Source organism: Dermacentor andersoni, chromosome 1 (assembly GCF_023375885.2).
Source record: "Dermacentor andersoni chromosome 1, qqDerAnde1_hic_scaffold, whole genome shotgun sequence".
In the NCBI taxonomy this organism is placed as follows: Eukaryota; Metazoa; Arthropoda; class Arachnida; order Ixodida; family Ixodidae; genus Dermacentor; species Dermacentor andersoni.
Window position 1 is genome coordinate 392,021,206 of NC_092814.1, and position 26,735 is coordinate 392,047,940.

General features: G+C 45.6%; 1 protein-coding gene across 2 annotated transcripts in view; it reads right to left on the reverse strand.

Moving 5' to 3' along the window:
• The window catches only part of Mcad (Medium-chain acyl-CoA dehydrogenase), a 202,467-nt gene that overhangs the window by 71,049 nt on the left and 104,683 nt on the right, over positions 1–26,735 (reverse strand). The window contains exons 5-7 of one of the 2 annotated variants that reach the window (XM_050168535.3): positions 26,229–26,329; positions 15,684–15,764; positions 14,268–14,398 (exon numbers count right to left, since the gene is read on the reverse strand). In XM_050168535.3, the coding sequence (XP_050024492.1) occupies positions 14,268–14,398; positions 15,684–15,764; positions 26,229–26,329 (313 nt within the window). The remainder of the gene's footprint in view (positions 1–14,267; positions 14,399–15,683; positions 15,765–26,228; positions 26,330–26,735) is intronic. The other variant, XM_050168534.3, reaches the window with a different exon arrangement.

A 26,735-nucleotide genomic window follows, 5' to 3' on the forward strand; every position in this document is an offset into this window, starting at 1 on the left:
GATGTTGTAAAAGTTCCCACAAGTGACGCTCGTGATCTTCTGGAGTGGCACTAGCGATTAGTATGTCATCGATGTAGGTGAACACTGCAGGCAAACCTTTTGTCACCTCAGTGATACAGCACTGAAATGTTTATCCGGCGTTGCGCAATTCAGAAGACATGCGCACAAATTCGAATAAAGCAAAAGGCATCGTGATGGCAGTTTTGGGAATGTCGTTGGGTTCAATTGGTATCTGGCGGTATGCCTTAACCAGATCCACTTCGCTGAAGATGTTGCACCCATCCAGGTTGGATGTGAAATCTTCAATATGGGGAAGTGGGTAGCTGTCATGCACAATTTGAGCATTCAGAGCATGGTAGTAGTCTCCACACGGACACCAATCATTTGGATCCTTCTTTGGTACCAAATGCAGCAGCAAATGCCAAGCACTGGATGAAGGATGAATAATGTCAAGTTGCACCATGTACTCAAATTCCCATTTAGCGATGGCAAGACGCTCGCCGAACAAGCGGCGAGGATGGGAAGAAACTGAGGGACCATGCGTGATGATGCGGTGAGTAACCATGAGGTTGGGAGGTTTATTAAAATTGAAAGGTTTTGTGACCTAGAGGAACTTGACCAAGATTCTCTGGTAAGGACTTGACTGCACAAGTGTGTGAATGGCAGTGGGGCAATGAACTCTCGATAGAAGTCCAACTATGGACAGACGCGTACCGCCATTGATGAGCCATTGGTGCCGCATGCTTATGTCAAGGTTCCAGAAAGACAGGAAATCCGAGCTGATGATGGGATGGACGATGTCAGTGATGACAAAAATCTAGCAGGATGTGCAACGTAATCTGAGATCAATGGTAAGTGAATGAAGCCCGTATGTTGCTATGGTAGAGGCATTCGCGGCGCAGAGAGGCTGTCCACGAGGCTTCGGATAGCGATCATTTCTGGATGGAGGCACTACACTAACCTGGGTGCCCGTGTTGACAAGGAAACATGCCCGCAATCTTGTCCGTAATTGGGAGCAGGCGGCCAGCTCGAGGGGAGGGGTCATTTGCGGCTGTCAGTGATGAGTGAGCGAGTGAATAAACTTTTATTGGGTCGAGCAAAATGCAATAAAATGTGCACCTGGCTAATCCCACGATGGGACTGACAGATCTAGTCTGCCGGCCCGATTGTGGGCGCGCTGGACAGCCAGGATTTGGTCCTCAAAGACGGGACTTCGCAGGAACGCGTCCCACTCTTCCTTGGTGAACTTCGAGCCCAGTGACCCGCACTCCCAGAGCATATGAGGCAAAGTAGAAACCTCACCACAGGCCACACAAGAACAATTCAAATAAATCTCGGGATATATGCTGTTAAGGGACACCGGATTTGGGCTGTCAGTGATCACTCCTGTCGTTTACCAACAAAGTACAAGGTGGCATGCACTTCCTAGCATGATATGCAATACGCAGGTGATACCAGCAGGTTCACTGGAACTTAGAGGTCCTTTGTCCTTAGAGGTCCTTAGAGCATTAGCGTAATCTGGGCACGTTGAAGTGAAGCAACAGCAGCCGTGAGGTCGTCAATGTGCACTTCGAGCTGGGCGACCGCTGAGAGCTCAGGCGTAGTTGCGATGACAGAAAACGAAGGAACAGAAGCCACATGGATCTTACTGACAAGCTCAGCCAGGCGGTCTAGCATCGTGTCCTCACCAGTGGCAAGGACGAGGTGAACAGGTTGGGGAAGGCGCTGCACGAAAGGTTCCTTGAGAAGAGCACTGTGGGTGTTGACGTTACCTTCGCCCAAGAGCTGTCGCATCTGATGCAGCATTTGGGAGGGGAGTCTATCCCCAAGTTCTTCATTGGTGAAGAGTTGTTGCAGGTGAGTGCGTTCCAAAGGTACGGTGCGCCTCGGGATCTTTGCCTTAAGGCGCTCATACGGGTTTTCAACTAAAGTTTGGGTGAGGATGTCAGTGAAGTCGTTAACTACTTCGGGTGATAGTGACGTGATCACTTTGTAGTACTGCATTGTCTGCAAAGTGATCCGGTGCAGGTGGAATTGTGCCTCAGCCTGTAAGAACCACACCTGGGGATTCTGCGTCCAAAAGGGTAGCAGCTGAAATCGCACCTCTGAGATGTCGGGGATGCGAGCACTTGACTGAGTTGATGGGCTTGACATGGCAAGGGCTTGATGTGGAGCATTGTTGCTAGGTTCGGTTATGTTTTAGTCCTAGGCCACCACTGTAGAGCGTGAAAGGAAAAATGACCGACACGTAAGCTGCTGAGCTGATGCTGGAGCCTACGCCCAACTACCTTGTTTATTTTCTTCCCCTGGTATCGTAGCACATGCTAGTGCTACAAATGTTTCTTCAACTGTGATGCTTTATTTTCTGAGAAACCTGCACAGTAAAAGCTTGTTATTTCAACACCTGTTAATTTGGATAATTCAGACTGGTATTTTGGTCCCAGAAAAAAGTGTATTTTAGTTTATGCGACCAAATATTTTTTAGTTTGGCAGAATTCGCATGCGCACTAGATAATTCAGGCAAATGCTGACGACTGCTGCTGCGTGAAAGCGAAAGCGGCGCTAGCACCTGTAGGGATGCGCGACTGTCACGCGCCCCCTGATATGTTGTTTTCTCGCATAGCTCCTGTCTCTTGTAATCCAGCTTCGCCGCGTGGCTTTAGCAGCGGTTGGTATGCTTGCAGGGTAGCACGAGAGATGGCGCGAGTGTTGCTCTGCTAACGCCACCTAACGGCGGAGTTGCTTGGATGCAAAAAGGAGAAGGCCCTTCCTCTTTGGCTCGGGATCGGCAAGTGGCGCAGACGTTCTGCGCATGCACCGATCGATGCTTCTGCGAGACCGTCTCGCGAGGCTTACCCCGGAATGAACGAACACGAGCATTCGAACACGAGCGTTCGAACGCGCCACCGTTCGCATGACCGTACGCGCAAACGACCAGGAGTTGGGATCCAGCATGGGGCGAACATATTCACTCGTTATCCGGTCACGGTGAGCCGGACTTCCACGATTTGTTGTGCGCCCATCAGCATGTTTCGTGGATAGCAACTCGGCTAGCAGGCATTAGTCTATGAAAGGTGCAATAACTGCCCTTGTGATTGTTTCCACTACTGTGTTGTCGTTCCTGTGTCCCAAGAGCACGGGTGAGAAACCCACACACCTTGCCGAGCGAAACAAAAATGCGGGAGGCATCACCATGACATGGCCATTGTCATCAGTTGGTGAGGCAACTGAAGCATCACTGAGTGGTCTGTTTTTCTTTTTTCCTTCTTGTTCTCTTTGCTCACCTGCTCCATTTTCCCTGTTGTTGTTGTAGGATTTGTGCTGTCTGTTCTCGTCAAGCTTGCTTTTTTTCATTTTTGCCATGTTGTGCATGCCGTGCCACAGTGCGCTACACCGAAGGCAACGCCAGCAAAGCGACAGAAGTATGTGGCCAAGGACTAGGCAACTGAAGTCAAAATCTTGCAAGCATTGAAGAATGGTGCATCGCAACAAGGTGTCATGAAACGATATGACGTGAAGAGAAACACCTTGGACACATATGTGAAAAAGGAACAACCAATTGAAGGCGAAAAGTGTCATGCATCCAGACAGCGGCTGCAAACCGTAGCTCGGCTGACTTTGTTTCAGTGGGACTGTCGCATCTGCCTTTGAGTTGACCAACGGCACAAGCGAAGTCAAAAATGAACATCGATTCATTCAAAGCTTCCGAAGGCTGGTTCTGAGAGAACTTGTCTTCAGAAGTGTGTGTGGGGGGACAGTTTTGATGAAAATGTGACCACCAAGTGGAGAAGCGTGCAGCTGTGCATGGCTGCATATCGCCTAAATAATGTGTTCAATGCCGATGAGACAGCATACTTTTCCAAGGCTCTTCCGGACAAGACGGTGACCTTCAAAGGAGACTCATGTGTCGGTGGTAAAAAGTGCAAGCAAAGAATAACTGTGCTTCTTGACGCTAATTTGAGTGGGACAGAGTGGTTGCCCTTGTAGTCATTGGGAATGCTCAAAACCCATGCCATTTCAAAAATATCAAAAGCTTTGTGGTTGAATACCAGGCAAACAGGAAGGCTAAAGGCTTGGATGATGTCAGATATTTTTCGAGGCTGGTTACAACAGTTGGACCGACAGTTCTCTTCCCAAGGGTGCAAAATAATAATGGTCATGGGCAACTGCAGTGCACATAACTGCATGACCGAACTGAAAAAAGCACCAAAATAGTTTCTTTTTGCTTTTGCCACACAATATTACTTCTGCACTTCAACCAATGGAGCAGCATATCATTCAGTATGTGAAATCTAAATACCCAAGAGAACTGCTAGAGAAGATGCTTCTGTGCTTCAAAGTTGGGGAGCAATACGAAGTGGACTTTCTCAGCACGGTGCACATTATCGCTCATGTGTGGAAGAATACACCTACACATACTATAGCCAACTGTTTTCGGCACAGCAATTTTGTTAGCCCTGAGCCAGAGGATGCAGCAGTAGCTGAAGAGGTGTCAAGCAACAATGACTGCTTGAGCTTTAACAATGTTTTGCCAACTGATGTGACATTTGCCGATCACATTGGAATTGAGTATGGTGTCACTACAGCTGGCCGGCTAATCAACGAAGAAATCATAAATGAAGTTACGTGCTCCCAGGATGACCACGATGAGGAAAGGCCATGCGAGGAGGAGCAGCCGCGACCTCGTCGCACCTCAAGAGCAGAGGCACTTTTCAAAATGTTTGTCTCAGCACTTCCGACAGCTTGCTGACCACTTGGAAGGACTCGGAAAAATTGTCGTCAGCCGGGATTTGCACATAAAAGGCAGAAGTCCATAATGCTGTACTTCAGCAAATAGAGGTATGCTAATCCAGCTTGATTTTAATGCTCTTTTTGTTGTTCATTCGTTAATTTGGCATTCAGATAATTCTGACATTTTTTGCAGTCTCTTGAGATCTGAATTAACAACCTTCCACTGTGTGGGTTTCCTTTGTAGCTCTGGCTGCTGTCGTGTGGATGACAAATTTTCCCTTTCACTAATGGCAAACAAGGCAAGCGAGTGCCCCACAAAATTTTTATACTGATGTGATCTACATGCCTATGAAGAACACATAAAGCAGACAAGGAAATGTTAATATACATTGCTTTTTTTTTTTTTGTCCAGCACATTCTAAATTCAATGCTTGTGCTGCGATTTTCACAAACATCAGCCGGGTAAACATCTTTCTGCCTGTCACCCAACAAACGTCTCAACACATATTTGACTGCATCGAGATGCCCCACCACCGTCCATCAACCTCGCTACAATGGCCTGCACTTCGACCATATTTCGCAAACTTCGTGGGGTGACAGCTATTCCGAAATGGCTTTTACCCGCCACCATCCTCGGGCAGAGCCCACCGACACCACCACATCCACTTGTCTGCAATGGGGGGGGCATGCCTTCCTTGATTCTCACTGACTTGTCAGTCGTGAACTTGGGCTAGCAGTGACTGGCTGACTCAAGTGTTAATTCCTCAGTTTACCATCGAGTCTCGCACAGCCGCGAAGCCACATATTTGATGACTAGTAGAGCCCACCCGTGCCTCCATGGTCTGATTTGCTTCCCCACAATATCTTCCAGGCACCACTTGAACTGCTGCACTAGATGACCTGCACCACAGTTGGGTGATCGCACAACCTCGGTGAATCACTAGCTCGTCAGCTGCACATACCTCCAAGTCGTCGACCTTTTGCTTGCAAGCTGCGACAGTCATCCTGGATTAGTGATTACCATCGCAAAGTAATTTGTTGTTCCACCTATTGCTCCCCTTTACCTGATTCTTCCAGCTTTCTCACAATGCTTTCAACCATAATGCACCACTTTGCTAGCGACAATAAAAATGTTTTAATTGTAGGTGATATTAACATGTACTTATTAGAGAATTCTCATACTGTGATCAATCATTACCGTATTTATTCTATTGTAACGCAAATTTTTTTCTTCTTATTTTTGTTGCTTGAACTTGACCCTCATGTTGCATTAGATTAATGGGAAAAATTGATCATTTTAAAACAAATTTTCTAAATCCCACGGTTTTTAGTGTTACGTTGGCAAACTATACTTTTACGTCTTGGTCCAATAGATAGAGAAGTCAACCAAAGTCTGTACTTTGTGTGTGTGTGTGTGGGGGGGGGGGGGGACCAACGCCATTTTCGCTGTGCTTGTGACTGATGTTACGGCTAGGATGCTGAAGAGCCCTGTGGCTTTTCACGCTTTGTCTCTGTTCATTTGCAACGTTATAGCAACGCAGCGCATTCGGTATGACACTTGTTTTGAGAGACGAGCAATTTTGATGGCCAAGGAGCTGGGAAACTCCACCATGGCTCGGCAGCTCGATGTCAACGAGTAGACGATTTGCAGATGGCAGGACCAGCAGGATGCCCTCTTCAAAGGGACAATAAAGGCAAATACTAAGTCAACGTGGACTGTTAAAATAGCATTCCACAAATCTCACAGTGCTTGTTTCGTGACAAGAAAGGACAGTATACGAGAAGCTTGCGTCTGAAGGGTCCATGTACCTCTAGCGCAACTCAAATCACCCACTCCCAAGGGGGGAGTGGTGACGTTGCATACGCCATCATTGCCTTTTACATCTGTTGGTTAGTAATATGGCGCCCGACAGACGGCGCTAGTTTTCTGCGCAAAACGCGTACACGCGGCCATGGAGCAACCAAGCCAAGACGGAGCAATGGATTCGCCCCTGCAACTGCTATTGGTCAAGTGGCATGGACTGTTCGGGAATCCCGTGACATCATATGAACATGGCATTTTCTGCTACATGCAGTTTGTGTGAGTTCTAAGAGCCAGAAAAACCAGCAAAGCACTATGCAATAACCAAACTACTGAAACGCAACAGCGCGGACGGCGCATGGTGGAGAAAACGAAACCTTTCTACCACCCGTGTCAATGGGTTATCTTTTCTAAAAAATCAAATAGAACTGGACAAGCAGCTCTTTCCTTTGTCTTATAATGCAATGCTACCCAATATTCTTTCACAACCAGGTGTAGTTTCTATGCTTGTTAATCTAGATAATAAATCCACACCTGGACTGGACAGCATACTAAATGCTTCTCTGCGAAGGAACGCATAAAAATTATCTTGCCAGTCATTGTCTTTCATGCATCATTATCCTCTGCTACCCTTCCTAGCGACTGGTTAAAGGCACGTATCATACCTGTACCAAAGAAGGGTGACACTACACTTTAAATACATTGACATTCAATATCACTAACGTCATCATGCTGCAAGCTACTAGAACACGTTACTATAGCCAAAGAGAATAACAACTTCCTTACTTCTTTCTCACTATGAGCATGGCTTTCGAAAAGGCTTTTCTACTGGGACCTAATTAACTACTGTCGTTCACAGCTTTGCAATGGTTCTTGATTGGTTGGGGCAAATCGACGCCATATTTTTGGACTTTAGCAAAGCATTTAACCTTGTTTCATATTCTCAACTTTTTAATAAGCTTGAAGTGATTAACCTGCAAATGTAGATAATTAACTAGACTGCTGCGTTCCTGACTAACCGCAGGCAGTTTGATGAAATTAATAATGTTTCTGACACGCTACCTATTACTTCAGGCATCCCACAGGGCAGTGTTATAGGACCTTTATTATTTCTAATATATATTAAACATTATTTCAACGAACATTATTCAGAAAATGAACAAACTATCCTCCGCTTACAGCAGTACTTCCGAGTCTCTAACGGAAGTTCAATATAAGGCATTTAAGGCAGAGAGCTGGACTAGTTGGAATTTAGACCTATTCCAGAGCATGCAAAAAATGAAAAGAGGTGCAGAGACAAAACAAAGGCTCCAGCTCACACTTAATTACCAGCATATTACTCACTCATCCAACCGACGGTCGAATATGTATTGTATAATACGGGATCCTTACACAAGAACTAACACCGGCGGCTAACATATCATGCAGCGCAAAATGGTAAGATTTTTTTTTTTTTTTCTTGAATACCACTCAACCGACTTTCCAAGCAGCTTAAGGCAGACACACAACATTCCAATACTGCAGTTACGAAGGAAAATTCACAAAGTGAAATTTGTTTTCTTGCTCAATCGTTTTTCTCTTAGACCACATCTTTATCTAAAACCACATGTAGCCCGCTGAACAAGGCATCGACATGCTGAATTTTAAACACCTTATCTCACCACAACTAACCTACTCTTTTTTTCCGCATACAGCAACAGAGTGGAACAACTTACCTACAAAACATCTATGTAGCGTTGATGATATTGACCAAACATATGGCTCAATTTGTATTGGGTTTCTAATATGCACCTTGTATTTACTCATTAAGAATTGTTGCACATTTGTGAATTGTTTCTTGATGTGAATTTTTATGTTTCTAGCCTTTGTCTTATTCCTTCTTGTTTCATAGTTCAAGCCTATCGACCTATAGGTGTTACATTTATGTGTCTTTGCTTTTCGTTTTTGTATGCAACTTGTCCTGCCTGGGCCCTTATTGGTCCTGCAGTATGTATATAAATAAATAAATAGATAAATAAATACATACATAAATACAGTCGAACCTTGATATAATGAAGTTGCATTCGACACAAAAAATACCTTCGTTATATCTTATACTCGTTATAACCATACAAACCGATATCAGCGGGGGAATAAAACGCAATCAGGTCTAGGCAAAAGAAATGCAAGCAGGGTGCTTTGGACAGGCCAGCAAAAAATCTTGTGTGAATTTTGATGAGGCCTCAACATCATGCTGTGCTCATGCGCAAGAACAATATTAAATTACATACACATGCTCTGCAGCACCGCAAATACAGAACTGGGCCATCACACAGGATTGGCACATTGGCTTGCCAACTGCGGTCCAACCAAGCCAAGCTGACAGGCTTCTCAGGCACGGAGGACACTTACTTCAGACATTTTCCCACAACAATTAGAGAGTACATGTTCGGAGGCACAACCTCCAAGACTGCACCATCTCGTACGCCTAGCTGTGTCCGGTCTGCACAACATGCTGCTGCAGTAAAGAGATAAGTGTAACGGTTAACACCTGTTGGCAAACGACTAGCACTGCTCCATGCGGCAGTATCAAAGACTGTGCATACACTTCTCTCTCTCACTGAGGAATGCCGTGAAGGCTGGTGCAGCTAGGTGCGGCCTCTGAAACCACATCAGTGCTGGTGGGATCTTGGAGGCCACAAGCCAGCCAAACCACGGTGAGGTTCGCTGGTCTCCTTGTTTGCAAAACAGGAACCACGTCAGAACAACCGATCAACCTGGATCAGCTGTGCAATCAGTGCGGCACATGATGCTCACACCATTACAAACTTCGTTAGCATTGCAGACTGCAAGCTATTCTCTTCGACTGTGTGGCCATTTCGCCTGTTTCACAACAATATGGACGAGTCAAATGGAAAACGGAAGCAAAAAAAATGAGAACACAAGGCAAATATAGTAAAGGCTTGTGGGCCAGGTGTTAAGAAGTTGCATGTTACACACACTCAACATTTCTGTTAAAATTTCACTGCATACGTAGCTGCGTAGCACTGCCAAGAGCCACAACACTGCTGCACATTCTTAGCATGTTTAAAGTTGTGCACCCTATTGGGCATGTATTGAAGTAGAGGGCAATAATGGATATAATGAAGTGAGTTCGGCTCCCTGTTAACCTTTGTTATAGTCAGGTTAAAGTGTCATCATCATCATCATCATCAGCCCATTTTCATGTACACTGCAAGACGAAGGCCTCTCCCAGCGATCTCCAATTATCCCGGTCTTGCACTATCCAATTCCAAGTTGTGTCTGAAATTTTTCAGATTTCACAACCTCACTTAATTTTCTGTCGTCCTCAACTGCACTTCCCTTTCCTTCGCACCCATTCTGTAGCTCTAATGGTCCACCGGTTACCTGCCCCCGCACATCACATGGCCTGTCCAGCTCCATTTTTTTTTCTGTTAATGTCAACTAGGATAGTGGCTATCCCTGCTTGTTTTCTGATGCACGCCACTCTCTTCCTGTCTCTGAATGTTACGCCTAACATTTTTCCTTCCATCACTCCTTTGACGGTCCTTAGCTTGTTCTCAAGCTTCTTTGTTAACCTCCAAGTTTCTGCCCCATATGTTAGCACAGGTAGAATGCATTGATTGCACACTTTTCTTTTCAACGACAGTGGTAAGCTTCCACTCATGTTGTCTAATGCCTGGTGTGTGCACTGCAACCCATTTTTATTGTTCGGCAAGTTTCCTTTTCATGATCAGGGTACCGTGTGACTAATTGCCTTAGGTAAACATAATGTTGCATAAATTCTAGAGGCTATCATAAAATGAAGGTGCAGCGGTGGCGTAGAGGTAGAGCATCCGCCTCGCGTGCAGGAGGACCGTGGTTCGAATTCCAGGGCCACGCAATTTTCCACCGGATTGAGAAAAATACAAAAATATGCGTGTTGATGAAATTGCATAAACCAGCCTGGAGTGTGGCCTGATCCTGGTGACCAGAACCGGTAACGCACTCACTCACAAGAGCAGGATTAGCCACCCTGGTGCAGTACTTGGCCACAACCTCCTATATGAATATAACAATCAAACCCCGACCCTCAGTCCCCAGCGGCTGCGAAGCAACTGACCACGGCGGCGGTCAGACCTGCGACGCTGCAGAGGGTGCTAAGAATCCCTGGCTCCGGACAGGCCGCCATTGGCATATGAACCTGGCAACGTTTAACGCTAGAACGTTATCTAGTGAGGCGAGTCTAGCAGTGCTATTGGAGGAATTAGAGGGCAGTAAATGGGATATAATAGGGCTCAGTGAAGTTAGGAGGACGAAAGAAGCACATACAGTGAAAAAAAGCGGGCACGTCCTGTGCTACCCCGGGCTTAGCGGAGAGACGAGAACTAGGAGTCGGATTCCTGATTAATAAGGATATAGCTGGTAACATGCAGGAATTCTATAGCATTAACAAGAGGGTGGCATGTCTTGTTGTGAAACTTAATAAGAGGTACAAATTGAAGGTCGTACAGGTCTACGCCCCTACATCCAGTCATGATGACCAGGAAGTCGAAAGCTTCCATGAAGACGTGGAATCGGCGATGGGTAAAGTCAAAACAAAATACACTATACTGATGGGCGACTTCAATGCCAGGGTAGGCAAGAAGCAGGCTCGAGTCAAGTCAGTGGGGGAGTATGGCATAGGCTCTAGGAATAGCAGGGGAGAGTTATTAGTAGAGTTTGCAGAACAGAATAATATGTGGATAATGAATACCTTCTTCCGAAAGTGGGATAGCCGAAAGTGGACGTGGAGGAGCCCGAATGGCGAGACTAGAAATGAAATCGACTTCATACTCTACGCGAACCCTGGCATCATACAAGATGTGGACGCGCTTGGCAAGGTGCGCTGCAGTGACCATAGGATGGTAGGAACTCGAATTAGCCTAGACTTGAGGAGGGAACGAAAGAAAGTGGTGCATAAGAAGCCGATCAATGAGTTAGCAGTAAGAGGGAAAATAGAGGAATTCCGGATCATCAAGCTACAGAACAGGTATTCGGCTTTAACTCAGGAAGAGGACCTTAGTGTTGAAGCAACGAACGACAGTCTTATGGGCATCATTAAGGAGTATGCAAGAGAAGTCGGTGGTAACTCCGTTAGACAGGATACCAGTAAGCTATCGCAGGAGACGAAAGATCTGATCAAGAAACGCCAATGTATGAAAGCCTCTAACCGTACAGCTAGAATAGAACTGGCAGAATTTTCCAAGTTAACAAGCGTAAGACAGCTGACATAAGGAAGTATAATATGGATAGAATTGAACATGCTCTCAGGAACGAAGGAAGCCTAAAAGCAGTGAAGAAACTAAGAATAGGCAAGAATAGGATGTATGCGTTACGAGGCAAAGCCGGCAATATCATTACTAATATGGATAAGATAGTTCAAGTGGCTGAGGAGTTCTATAGAGATTTATACAGTACCAGTGGCACCCACGACAATAACGGAAGAAAGAATAGTCTAGAGAAATTTGAAATCCTACAAGTAACAACGGAAGAAGTAAAGAAAGCCTTGGGAGCTATGCAAAGGGGGAAGGCGGCTGGGGAGGGTCAGGTAACAGCAGATTTGTTGAAGGATGGTGGGCAGATTGTTCTAGAAAAACTGGCCACCCTGTATATGCAATGCCTCATGACCTCGAGCGTACCGGAATCTTGGAAGAACGCTAACATAATCTTAATCCACAAGAAGGGGAACGCCAAAGACTTGAAAAATTATAGACCGATCAGCTTACTGTTCGTTGCCTACAAAGTATTTACTAAGGTAATCGCAAATAGAATCAGGAACACCTTAGACTTCTGTCAACCAAAGGACCAGGCAGGATTCCGTAAAGGCTACTCAACAATATACCATATTCACACTATCAATCAGGTGATAGAGAAATGTGTGGAATATAACCAACCCTAATATATAGGTTTCACTGATTACGAGAAAGCGTTTGATTCAGTTGAAACCTCAGCAGTCATGGAGGCACTACGGAATCAGGGTGTAGACCAGCCGTATGTAAAAATACTGAAAGATATCTATAGCGGCTCCACAGCCACCGTAGTCCTCCATAAAGAAAGCAAGAGAATCCCAATAAAGAAAGGCGTCAGGAAGGGACATACGATCTCTTCAATGCTATTCACAGCGTGTTTACAGGAGGTATTCAGAGACCTGGATTGGGAAAAATTGTGGATAAGAGTTAATGGAGAATACCTTAGTAACTTGCGATTCGCTGATGATATTGCCTTGCTTAGTAACTCAGGGGACCAATTGCAATGCATGCTCACTGACCTGGAGAGGCAAAGCAGAAGGGTGGGTCTAAAAATTAATCTGCAGAAAACTAAAGTAATGTTTTAATAGTCTCTGAAGAGAACAGCAGTTTACGATAGGTAGCAAAGCATTGGAAGTGGTAAGGGAATACATCTACTTAGGAGAGGCAGTGACCGCAGATCCAGATCATGAGACGGAAATAATCAGAAGAATAAGAATGGGCTGGGGTGTGTTTGGCAGGCATTCTCAGATCATGAACAGCAGGTTGCCATTATCCCTCAAGAGAAAAGTGTGTAACAGCTGTGTCTTACCAGTACTCACGTACGGGGCAGAAACCTGGAGGCTTACGAAAAGGGTTCTACTTAAATTGAGGACGACGCAACGAGCTATGGAAAGAAGAATGATGGGTGTAACGTTAAGCAATAAGAAAAGAGCAGATTGGGTGAGGGAACAAACGCAAGTTAATGACATCTTAGTTGAAATCAAGAAAAAGAAATGGGCATGGGCAGGACATGTAATGAGGGGGGAAGATAACCGATGGCCATTAAGGGTTACGGACTGGATTCCAAGGGAAGGGAAGCGTAGCAGGGGGCGGCAGAAAGTTAGGTGGGCTGATGAGATTAAGAAGTTTGCAAGGACAACATGGTCACAATTAGTACATGACCGGGGTAGTTGGAGAAGTATGGGAGAGGCCCTTGCCTTGCAGTGGGCGTAACCAGGCTGATGATGATGATGATGATTACCAATCACGAATGCCCTTTCTCTTGCCAGGCTATTGAACATTACATTCGTCTTCTGAATATTAATATTTCACCCTACTCTTACACTTTCTCGGTTAAGGTCCTCCATCATTTGTTGCAATTCATCCCCAGCATTGCTGAACAGGACCATGTAATCTGCAAACTGATGGTTGTTGAGATATTTGCTGGTGATGGTCACTCCTAAGCCTTCCCAGTCTAATAGCTTGAATACTTCTTTTAAGCATGCAGTGAATAGCATTGGAGAGATCATGTCTCCTTGTCTGAACCCTTTCTTGATAGGTGTTTTGTCACTTTTCTTGTGGAGAATTAAGGTAGCTGTGGTCTTGGCAGATTTATAATATTTGACAAGATATTCGCATATGTGTATTGTACTCCTTGATTATGTAATGTATCTTTACTGACTCAAGTGCAGTTTCATAATCTATGAAAGCCATAAAGAGAGGTTGGTAGTACTCTGCAGATTTCTTAATCCCCTTATTGATGAGATGCATGTGATCCATTGTAGAATATCCTTCCTGAAGCCAGCCTGTTCTCTTGGTTTAAGTGTAAGTAATCACAATTAAAATGCCTTTAGAGCTGCTTGCTGATTGTTGCAAGTTAGCGCCTGTGTGTGTCACGTCTTCCTTTCGTGCTTGTCTTTTCAGGCGCTATAAACCTCACAATGTCATACAAACAAGCCCAAATCACTGGATTACAGCTCGCTTACCAGTTGGCAACGCCCCCATTTGTGATCCACATCTTCTGCCCATTGATGACCCACTTGTCGCCCTTTCTCTCAGCCCGTGTCTTAATGCTGGCCACATCAGAACCTGCACTGGGCTCAGTCACGCAGTATGCCTGGAAACAAGCACATCCACTCAGCACACATTTCACTACAATAAAGCAATGGTGGCCTAAATCAAGTCTGGTAATTGAGGACGGGTAAGATTTTCTTGGTAATCTCATGAAAACAAACATGAAATGAGGATGTTTTTTCATCTTTCACCTGGACGACACGTGAACAGTGCACTGGCAGAGGACAATGGCATGCTCTCTCGGCACAAACGTCGGTGGTCCCAAAGCTGTCATATTTAGCCCAAATCTGCAACTTGACAACCTTACTGGGCTCACTCTCACTTGGATTCACTTGTGTTCATGCCCAGGGCCTATTGGACTCATTCACACAGACTCACAAGCTGGTCAGAGTCCAATTCATAAGTGCACAACCTATGGCACTCGGGCTGCACCCACTCACATTCACACCCACGGGTGCTCATCAGCAGCCACCCAGCATGCACTGCCTCACCAGCATTCTCACAAGCTCTCACCCATGAGTGGGTACGCCAGCTCACTGAAGGCATGAACACAGCTGTAGAGAGCATTCAATGCAGACCAGCTGAGAAGTTGTAGACTGTGGCTAAAGCTCACATTTCACAAATATGGGTTTACACACCTTATATTTGTAAAATCCAATTTGTTGGACACGAGCTCACGTGTCCTCATGGAGCCTCATTGCTGCTTCCAACGGACACCGCTCTTGGATACACAGTTCCCTGACATATGGGAAAACTGAATGTCGTTCATAGGTAATGACATTCAGTATGTGAACCAATATTAGGTTCCAGCAGCACTACATGGCATAAAATGCAGTAATTTGCATAAAATAGCTAAGACTACGTGTCTAACAATAAAGGACATTAAGATGTAACAGAGTATGAGCAACACTTTCTGAATAGGGGTCTTTTCAATAAAATTAATTTCAACCATGTAGAAACTGAACTGAGAAACTTAAAGAGTGGCTTTTCACGGCATCAGAGCAGGCGTTGACCCAAGGAAGTTACTAACATTCTTACTAAGGCAAGTTTAACACTGCTGCCAACAGCAGTGAGTCCCGTGCCCACTGAAAGACAGCTTTGCAAGATGCCAGCCTCGTGGCTCTTCCTGTGCTGCTGATGTCACAACAGGCAAGCAACAGAAATCATCCATGAGACACAGTGTCCGTGCCAGTCGTTCTGGCAAAAAATTACAGAACTCTCCATTGTGCCGTTTTATGTACATCACCAAAGTGCCCAAGAGAATGTACAAGACAAATTTTATTCAGATCTGCACATTTGAAATAGAATAGCCAGACGATGGCACTCACTGCAAGCAGCGGTTCCTCCATGAGGCGACCAAGGTACTTTTTCTTCTGCTCTTCATTGCCAGCAATAATGAGTGGTGTTTGCTGAGTAAATGCAAGAAAAAAAAGCATCACCTTCCCTGTCCAGGAAAGGTCTCTTGCATCACTATAGGTGTCACGCATATCTTTATGAGAGACAACACAGCTGCACTAATCTAGACGCATTAACCACCACACCACCCGATAACTAATAAACAAACTTCAGAGCTTTTACACCCCAGCTGAACAGATTCCTCCATGCACTTTCTGCTACCTCTGCCCATCTTACAAAGGATAGATGCATGATGTACTCCATTATAGCTCCCAGAGTGATTTCACCTGTAGCACTTATGATGCAGTAGCACCAGAGAGTTCTTTGTAGCAATTTGTCTGCCAGTAAAATTAAAACCACAAAGAGAGTAAATGCAAAACATGCACGTGTTTCCCATTTGTGCACAAGTGAGGTAAAGTAGCGCACAAGGAGTGGTGCAAGATGGACTGTGTGAAAAAAGACCAGTCACAAGGCAAATGACAAAGGCCAAGAATAGCTCATCAAGCACCATTCACTCACACTGTGGTTCAGTCCTTTAGAAGGAGCCTATACCAACACAAAAGCCATTTGCCATGGATTGCCAGTGCTGTAGTATCTCACCCTCACCTTAAAAGGAAGCTTCAACCTTCTGTTTATTAAATACATGGTAGCATACAAGTCCTGCTTGCTTTATATTTGCTCAACTAATATTGAAAAGCATTGCTGCACTCAAAAGACAAGGTTAAAATTTACCGACTGTAAATGGCCATTTCTTTATTTAGGCCATCAACTCCCAACAATTGCCAGAAATTGTAAAAACATTAAAAAATGAAGCATGAAGTTTTTAACTCTGCAACAAAAGCTATATCAATTCCGAAAACTGTAGCCATTTCAACATCTAGAGTAGATAGAACTGATATTTATGCACTACTCTCAAATATACCGCTATTTTGTGAGTACAGTCAAAGCCACTTATACCAATGCAAGTTTCAATAATATATAGAAATGAGCAGCCACTCCACTGTGAACTTTTCTGTGTGTGTCACGGCGCTTATGGGCAAAGGTCACCACAAGACCGATCGAGTATGCGTGCCCGCTGCGCTAGGGCTAAACGGGCAGCGGTCCACTAAGCGTGAGAACAAGAAGCCATGGGAGCAAAGGTCCCACGTAACCAACTTGTTGCGGGCCTAAACCCTGTCAGGGTTGATTTTTTTCACCATAAGCCCAGGTCGATTTCTTTTATTGCAGATTCGAATTCTTCTGAGGGATCTATTACAAAAAAAAATTTACCATCATATTTTTAGGGTGACCGTACAGTGAGAAAAAAATATTTTGCGTTGGTATATATGTACTCTTTATTCATGAATAACAACAATAAAAAAAAGGAAATAAACTTACAAGAATTAAAAATTTGATGCACTGTTATAGTTCAAGGCTTATAATATGCGCACGCGAGAATATTTTGCAAGAATATTTCGCAAGTCTCAAATGTCCCTGCTCTTACACTAATATTTACGTCTATAGCCTAATCAAACTGCGTAGATGAGCGCACTCAAGAAAACTATGTGGTTGTGTGCCCGTCAAAAAAGCAAACGTGTAACAAATATCCACTAATCTTCATCTTATCACCAATTGGAGGCAATTAGATATCACGAGTTTCCCCCAAAAAAAGAAAAGAAAAGGAAACGCATGCACAGCGGCATCCTTCCTATGCTCACTCCTGTGAGCCCTAAACGAGTGAGAAACAGGGGGCCGCCCTTTCAGCGATAAGTAACGAAATAGGCATCAGTTTTGCGAGTGCAAGAAGCTGAAACCGCCTGTGGAACAAAACCCACACTGCCGCCTGCCCGCGCACGCACCAATGCGCGAGCGGTAGTATATAGACGCGCCAGAGCAAACAGCTCTAAAACAAACCATGCAACGAAAACCGAGAGAGGGAGGCGCAAGAAAAAAATTCCGTGTTCCCACATAGTGGCAGCGCATGCCAGGAAAGAAAAAATTAAGAAATTGACGCACTTTTTAAACGTACAGACAGCACCATAAATATACGGCATCAATCATTTTGGACTTGTTCCCGGCACCGTATATTTACATCATTGACCCTGAAAGGGTTTAGCATCTGCAGCTGTGAGGAAGCGCTCGGCGGAAGAGAGCTCGGGTGGGGCGGGCACCAGGGGCCGCAACACAGGTGGCCAATCAGGGCGCGTCCCTGTGACGTATGCTCATGTGGCGACTCAACACCAGGAGAGAGAAGCACGGTTTGCGCGGGCAATCAGCTCTAGCATGCTAGCCATGTCTGCCATGTTGCCATTGCGGCAGTGGTTCCTGGAGATCGAGCTAAGCACAACGCACGAGCTGGGGCATGAGTAACAGGAAGGCACCTCGATCCCTGCATTCCCCCTCCTAAAGACTAAGTCCAGCTTGTAATGGAGACTGACCAGAGCCAAGTAGCAAGGTTGACTCAGCTGAAGAGGGCTAAGCCAAAGGGGCCAAGTCCAAGTGGGTGTAGTCATCTTCATCAGTACCAGGTCAGGGAGAAGGTGCCATAGCAGTAAGAAGAGGCGAAGATGTCACTTCTCTTTATGTAAAGCCAGGGGCCTGCCTTGGTCACAAAAGTATCGCACACCAAGCAGGGCCCACTTGCAGGAGGAAGGGTTGGCAGTCAAGGAAAAGTCGGGGGATGGGGGAGCAGCACCATGGGTCAGCCAGCTACACTTCAGGTCCGCCGACAGGAGCTGCCAGGAATGCACGAGGAGTGGTGGCCATTTTGGTGCAGCAGCCACCATGAAGGTCACTGGGCTCCCCAGATTGCAGACCGGGATGACTGGAAGCCAGGTTAGCAGCAGTAGCCGGAGTGACCATCCTCGGCAAGGGGCCAGCGCTTGATAGGGTGGATCAGCCACAGTGAGTGGCAGCCTAGGCAGCAGGAGGCAAGGTTGACACGAGTTCATGGCCCCCAAGGCAGGAGTCAGCCACAGCGGCAGGACCAGCGACAGCAGTCTTCGTGGTCAGCAAGATTGGCAGCAAAGTGGAACCAGGTGCAGGGAGAAGACTGGACAATGCAGGGGAAAGGACAGGAAAGCGCCCCAGCACAGCCAGCTTTTTAAAGAAGATGCCCACTCGGCTGATTGCCAGAGAAAGGGCCAGGCTAAGGCTTGGGCAACACATAAGAGGGTGTATAGGCCGAAAGGGCCTGCCCCCGCTTCAATGTGCGCCTTCGCACCATAGTATGTGTTTCTCCGTTCACTGACACGGTAGGGAATCAAGTCTGGCTACCAGCTGGTGAAAGGCTGCCTAGGAGTGTTTCCGCAGATTTTACCAGTGGCGTGGCCTGGGGCCAGCCGTGTCATGGTTTGCCAATGGTGCTTGACCGCCTCGCTATCTCCACAGTCACTACTCCTGGCAACGAAAGGTTTCAAGTACGAAACGCGAAGCACCGACTAGTCTGCCTTGGGAGTAAGCCACCTTGTATATGCCAGAGGGGACATTTTGGTCTTCATTTGGTACGGGCCGAACCATTTGGCCAACAGCGAGGCAGAGATCCCTTTGGCAGCATAAGTCAAGACTTGGTTGTGTCTGAGGATGAGATCGCCGACACCATAGTGCACATCCCAATGTGACCGGTAGTATTGGGTCTTCTGTCCAGCTTGTGCTTTAGCCCGGTTGGAACAGACTGCGCCCCGCAGTTGCACCACGTAGCCAGAAAGGCCGGTTTTTGTGGCATATGCCCTCCTGTGTAGAACGCAGTCCAAGGGGTTTGGCAGCTCTTTCCATAAGCTGAGGAAAGCGGGTGTGCCCCAGTCGAATGGTTCACCATGAACCGCCTATGTCATTACAACAGACGTCCCAATCCCTGGGTTGCTGGGCAAATTTGAGCTTCCGGTTAATCCGCTCTGTCCATTATCAGCTCCACCGGAAAGCCGAAGCGATTAAAGAGCTCAGTCAGCTTGTTCCAGATTATGCATGCCATTAGCTTAGGAAGGGGAAAAAGACCCGTTTCGTGAAGTGACCTGTGACAGCCAGGAGAAAAACTTAGCCTTGCCAGCTTCTGGGAAAGGGTCCCATAATGTCACAGGCCGCGACTTGCCAAAGTAGCTGGCTATCGATTGGCTGCATGAGCCCGTGGGGTTTGCCTGCACGAGATTTCACACATTGGCACGAGCGAGCATAGCGCAGAGCGTCACGCTTCATGCTTGGCCAGGCAGCAGAGTCGCACAACTTTTGGAAAGTCTTAAGGCCACTCGCATGTCCGGCCAACTGCGACTAGTGCAAATAGCTGAGGGTGGCTTTCCTTAGGCTGCAAGGTATCACCACCTTGACAGACTCCTCGGGAGCCTCCTCAGATGGAATATAGTGCACAAGAACGCCATCAACATCAATCTCAGGGTCGTGGGTTCGTGCCCCACAGTGGGCACGAGTTATGTGGAGATCTTTTTGCGTGACGCTCACCCTACAAGTGGTCAGGAAAGGGCACGATGCTCCTCCACTCTGCAATGCACAAAGGTGCTACAGCAGAGTTCATCTACTCTCTGGCATGGCGCAGAGCAGGCTCCGGAGTCATATCTCCAACAAAAACGAGTTTATTAAACCAAGATACAGCACAGTGCAACAGTACTGACACTTTCAGGCAAAGGCTGATCGAGTATGCGTGCCCGCTGCACTAGGGCTAACCCAGTAACAGTCTACCAAGTGTGAAAACGAGAAGTCACGGGAGCAAAGGTCCCACGTAACCAACTCATAATGCGCCTGTGAGCCTCTACCGCGGCATTGAAGTGGTCAGCGGAAAAGAGCTTGGGTGGAGGGGGCGCTTGGGGGCCGCCACTCGAAAGGCCAATCAGGGCACATTCTGGTGACGTATGCTCGCATGCTGACTGGAAACTTGGAGGGAAGAACAGGGTCTGCATGGAAAATTAGCTTCGGCAGGCTAGCCATGTTCGCCATGTTGCCATTGCAGCGGCAGTCTTCGGAGATCACACTGAGCACAACGCACAAGCTGGGGATGAGGCGCAGGAAGGCACCTCAATCCCCACAGCGCCAAAAAAAAAAAGTACAAAAATCTTCAAAAAAAAAAAAGCAAGTCGCTGCACTTGCCTGTGTTCCGTGCACGCCCTCGACGGGGGTGAGATGTGGCACAGGTGGATGCAGCAGCTCCGCTCTTTGCCAGGATTGTGTATTCCTTTCAGCGCTTCATTATTATAGCCAATAACGCGGCATGGGAACAGCATAGTCGGTGGTTAATTTTACTATATAACACACTCAAAAGTTCACACTGCCGTGGCTGCTCATTGTTGTATCCAAGTATCGTTAAAAAGCTGCAAATGGGTTTGACTGCACTTGTTTCTGTCCAATTAAAATGTTTCGTCGTTTGTCCCCTCTATGTTGCAACCCGGTATAACAATTATCAGTTATAGTAATGGCAAATGGTTATAGCAAATGGCATTTCAATAGTGGTATAAGCGACTTTTTCAGGATTTGCATGTGAACTATCAAACAGTTGATAGTTTGCGCTCAGGTGTCATGTGTTGTTGTTGTTCTCGGTTTGTCCTGTCCCTTCGTCGCTGTGCACAACAGTGTTAATTATGGTTCACACAAGCAGTAAGCTCATCTGCTCTAGACAATATACAGGATTGTAACACTATTTTTTGTGCAGAGTTATGGCACCGTAAATGTGTATATGTTATGGCATTTACTAACTTCCGTAAATCTTTGTAAACATTTTCGAGGTCTTGTCTCGAAATTCAGCTTCTAACAGTCAGTAGAATTCAGCTCGTTAAAATGCAGCAAATATTGTGCATTACCTATATGAATTCTTAATCAAATTGAGGGCTGCCTGAAGAAGGCATTTCAATGTTTCACATGTATTTGTATAGAAAAATTGCAGCTGGCCCTGCGCTGACGCTTGCTCTTCAATATGCTGGTGAACCTGAACACATCTCCCTGCACAGCAGGCATGTGCAATGAATGCACCCTGTACAAGATGTGCAGAGTACATTCACTTCACCCCTGCAGTAAGTGCATCAAAGGAGTCATGCAGCAGGCAGACCGGATGTAGCCACAGCTCACCCGAGACTTAAAAATAATGCAATCTATCATCATATGCACCTTTCTTTAAAACAATATAATTGGACAAAGCTTTTATGAGAAAGCTTTCCTTCAGCAATACTGCCTGTCCCTAAATCACTCTCTTTGACACAACAAGATTGCTCTGGGTTTGCCACATGCTGCAGTGCAGGCCACTTCCATCAATTTAACTTCAATTAATTAAAGTTTTCCTTTCTTTTAACTAGATCCCCAAAGAAGGCTATGCTTTTTTTATGTGGGGGGAAATTCCTTGTTTGCAGATGGAACTGTTGCCTGTCAAATAACTCACACAAAGGCAGATTTGCAGCAATTGGCTATAAGCTTTCATCAAGTGCTGACCACAATCAAACAACCATGAAAAACATTTACAAACTGCAACAAGTGCAGCCTCAGCAGGAGTATCGACTTTAATACTCATCTGCCATAAGCAAGCCAGTTCCAGATAACCTCAAAGCAAAGGAACAAGAGAACAAGCACCAGGCACTGACATTACAAATCCTGCCCGCTACTCAGCACAGCTGGGTCTATGACCCATTGATGTCAAAATATCAAGAATTGACTGTATTGAATGAGACACGTTCAGATCTGCAATAAAAAGGAATTTCTTTTTTAAGAAATTACTTAACCTGGAAGAAATATGGGGGAACTCTTGGTTACACTTGACCAGCCAATCAGTATTTTACAATAGCACCCTTTTCAGTCAGTGGTGAGGCACTGTCGTACCTCTTGCATAAAAAACCCACCAGAAAGCACACAATTGAGCCGGCTTCTGCACACACCACAATGAGCATTCATAAGTGAGCAATGATAACCTGCCAGCCAACAGTACACGTGTTTCAACTGCTACAAATTGTAGTGACAGACTGCCCATTATGCTACTAACGAAAACTGAAGCTTTAGCATCAGCAATATTTAGGGAATCACACCAAGTCTTATGCTCTGCTTTGTTGCAGCGAAATCTCAATGACACAAGTCTCACTGGTTCATGCAGAAATTAGTATACTGAAGCGGCAAAAATGTATTCGTGCAAATTTATTTGGAGCTGAAGAAGTCCCTTGTTTATGGACCCTGCATAGCCCCTTAGTGTTTTTACAAGTTCTCGCGCTGCATCAAACTGTGCATGTGTTTGTATTCAACCCATGGTGCCTGTGGTTCCACATAGCAATGCTTGGCACAAGTGGCATTCCCAGCAAATCATGGGGACAGACGGCGAGGTCAAACAAGACGTGGAACCACCAGGGTGGCTGGATAACATGACAAAGGTGCCCCCGAGTTGCAGTGCAGTGAAGTCATGTAAAGCACCAGAGAAGGGAATGACTGGGCCACATTTCAGAGCTTGTCTGCCTGCCTGCCAAGGTGGCCAAAACCACCAAGTGTGTCATGAATTCATGCCAATGCAACAGATGTGACAATCACAGTTTGTGCAGATGTATCATCTATGATAACGGTGGAGTGCTTAGAACACTGGATACTTTGCACATCACACACAATACAGTACAGCTAGAGAATTACTCAAATGTGTGCCCCAGTGAAAATTGTACCATTGAGATTCTGCAACATACGCCGGCATTCTCAGTTTTTTTTTCTTCCCCTGCACAAATAGAGCTCCTTAAAGGGACACTAAAGTGAAAAATGATTTCTTCTGCATCAGTAAATTACCGTTCTACAACACCAAAAACACGACTCTTACAACGATAAGATGTTTGGTAAGCCAGAAAAAGCGCAAGAACGAAATACGGGTGGCGACGCCTACTTAAGTTCCCGCACTTGGGGGCTGTGACATCTTTGATTTTGATGGCATCTTGTAGGGCCTACTAATTATATATAGCAATACAGATTGAGTACATTGAGTTCTAAAGGAACCAAATATTAAACGTGGCAAGTTTTGGGAACCTTTATTCAGCCAACGCGGCCCAAATGCGAAAACATACTTTGGAATCCCTGACGTCACGCTGACGTACCAGCGCTGGGGTTTCGGCGCGAAATTCAAATACTGATACTTGGACCTTCATTTTCTCATCTAATAACCAAACTATATATTTTTTTTAAATGATTGCCTGCAGGGTTCTCAAACGATGCTTCATTAGTCTAAACTGATTTATTGTTTCGCTTTAGTGTCCCTTTAAGTTTCTAGCAAAATGCCAATCTTTCAAGGCCTGCCACGATAGCACACTCTCGCCTGTCAGCCAAGAGGGTTGTGTGCAAAAAGGACATAACTGTGCCAGTGCTCCAAGCCCACAAACAGTGCTACCAGTTGCCACCCAGTGGCCAAGCAACCAGCTTTAGCACCACAACCACTCTAAAAGCTCTGCCCAAGGCACCAATCCAAATAGCATGCAGCAATGGTCCAAGCCATTCAAAAAGCCAGCCTTGCCATTAGTATGCACAAGGCGCCCCCTTCTTGTATTACACACCTTGTACTAGTTAGCCATGCGACAGTTGTGTTGCTCACCAAACCACGGCCCAAACAACAAGTTCAGCAAAATATTGAAACTGCAAGCCACCAGAATGCAAAGCCTTGACACAACCTAGAACTTTCCCTGTCCATATGGATTTCACAGCTTACAATGGATTGCTACTTGTTAGAGTTCTATTTCAGTTCAAAATGAAGAAACGTACTCTCTGAAACGTACTCTCTGAAACATCAAAGAAATCTAGCTGGCTTATGCTATAGCAATTTTTTTAACTTGGCTAAGAAGCAAATTGTGATCACTATGTGCTGTGTAAATATGCATATCATTCTGCTGCTGAGCAAACAAACTTGTTCAACGAAGCAGTTATCCTTTGCAGATACATACTGAAAAACAGCATCACACAATGCTATAATATGCAATGAGTAGTGCCCAGCCAATGCCTGTGCCCCATTAACATTAAAATATAAACATTACCTACTGGACAGCTCGTTTCATCCCCTCACTGGTTTGTAGCTTCCATTAACCACTATGCACAGTGCATGTCCCACGAAATACTGATGCCTTTTTCTGAAACATTCTCAGCAAGTTCCAAGCCTCATTTACAGAGAAACACTGCAGCAAAACGGATACTTCACTCAAATCTCTCTTTCATGAATAAGTAAAATAAATTTGATCACACACAAGAACGATCTCAAGGGCAGATTATTGGCTTAGTGGACACAAGTTCAACTTCCTTACTGGAAATATTTTTTCCCTCCCGACGCGAAATGCAATAACTATTTCTTTTCATCATATGAAGCTCTAAAAATCATATTACATATATATATATATATATATATATATAATGCTTCCTTCTTCATGATCATCATCATCAGCCTGGTTACGCCCACTGCAAGGCAAAGGCCTCTCCCATACTTCTCCAACTACCCCGGTCATGTACTAATTGTGGCCATGTCGTCCCTGCAAACTTCTTAATCTCATCTGCCCACCTAACTTTCTGCCGCCCCCTGCTACGCTTCCCTTCCCTTGGAATCCATTCCGTAACTCTTAATGACCATCGGTTATCTTCCCTCCTCATTACGTGTCCTGCCCACACCCATTTCTTTTTCTTGATTTCAACTAAGATATCATTAACTCGCGTTTGTTCCCTCACCCAATCTGCCCTTTTCTTATCCCTTAACGTTACACCTATCATTCTTCTTTCCATAGCTCGTTGCATCGTCCTCAATTTAAGTAGAACCCTTTTCGTAAGCCTCCAGGTTTCTGCCCCGTACGTGAGTACTGGTAAGACACAGCTGTTATAAACTTTTCTCTTGAGGGATAATGGCAACCTGCTGTTCATGATCTGAGAATGCCTGCCAAACACACCCCAGCCCATTCTTATTCTTCTGATTATTTCAGTCTCATGATCCGGATCCGCAGTCACTACCTGTCCTAAGTAGATGTATTCCCTTACCACTTCCAGGGCCTCACTACCTATCGTAAACTGCTGTTCTCTTCCGAGACTGTTAAACATTACTTTAGTTTTCTGCAGATTAATTTTTAGACCCACCCTTCGGCTTTGCCTCTCCAGGTCAGTGAGCATGCATTGCAGTTGCTCCCCTGAGTTACTAAGCAAGGCAATATCATCAGCGAATCGCAAGTTACTAAGGTATTCTCCATTAACTCTTATCCCCAATTATTCCCAATCCAGGTCTGCGCTTCCTTCTTATACAATGGTATATCTGCAGGCATTTGATAAAAGGTGACTGGACACCATTCAGAAGAAGAAGAAACACAAATTTACATCCCATCTGAGAAGGCGTACAGATGTACCTGTTCGTGGCCTTTATAACATGTGATGTACTGTGAGCAGCATTTTGCAAACCGCATCCCCTTGTGAGCCCAAGCCAAAGCTCCCGATATGTTGTGAGCAATGCAATGCCTTTGAACTCCACCTGTGGCAAGGTGCTGAAAGGGTGGTGAAATAATAGCATTGAAGGCTCATAAAGCAAGGGAGCCTACCCCAAGCTCTGTACCCGTCAAAGCGAGACAGATCCCCGAGCAGGCGTACGCAAGCTCCTCGATGCAGAGGCACGTGTCAAAGCTCTTCAAGTCGGGTCCACCTGAGGAAGGAAGCAGACTTGAGAATAACCTGGCACACACAAGAGATAATATTTATTAATGGCAGAAAGGTGGAGAGGTCGGCCTGAGTGAAGTGCCTCTAGTCTCATACTACATGCTGGGGAAGGGACGTGAAGAGGAAGGAGGGTGGTGGTATGGTGAATATGGTGAGGGCTGCACAGCATACATGTTTCACACCGTTTGCAGGTAAAGATGTCACTCATCTTTCCCAAGATGTACAGAAACATGAAGAGGTGTAGCGCATAAAGAGTCAACTCACACTAGTACTGCAACATTTTTGTCACAATGCTAGCTCAATAATGTGAGTAGCTGCAAGTTTGCCTGCATCACTCCAGCATATAAATACTACTCAGAGCGACTGTGATGAGACTGGCATTACGAGAGACC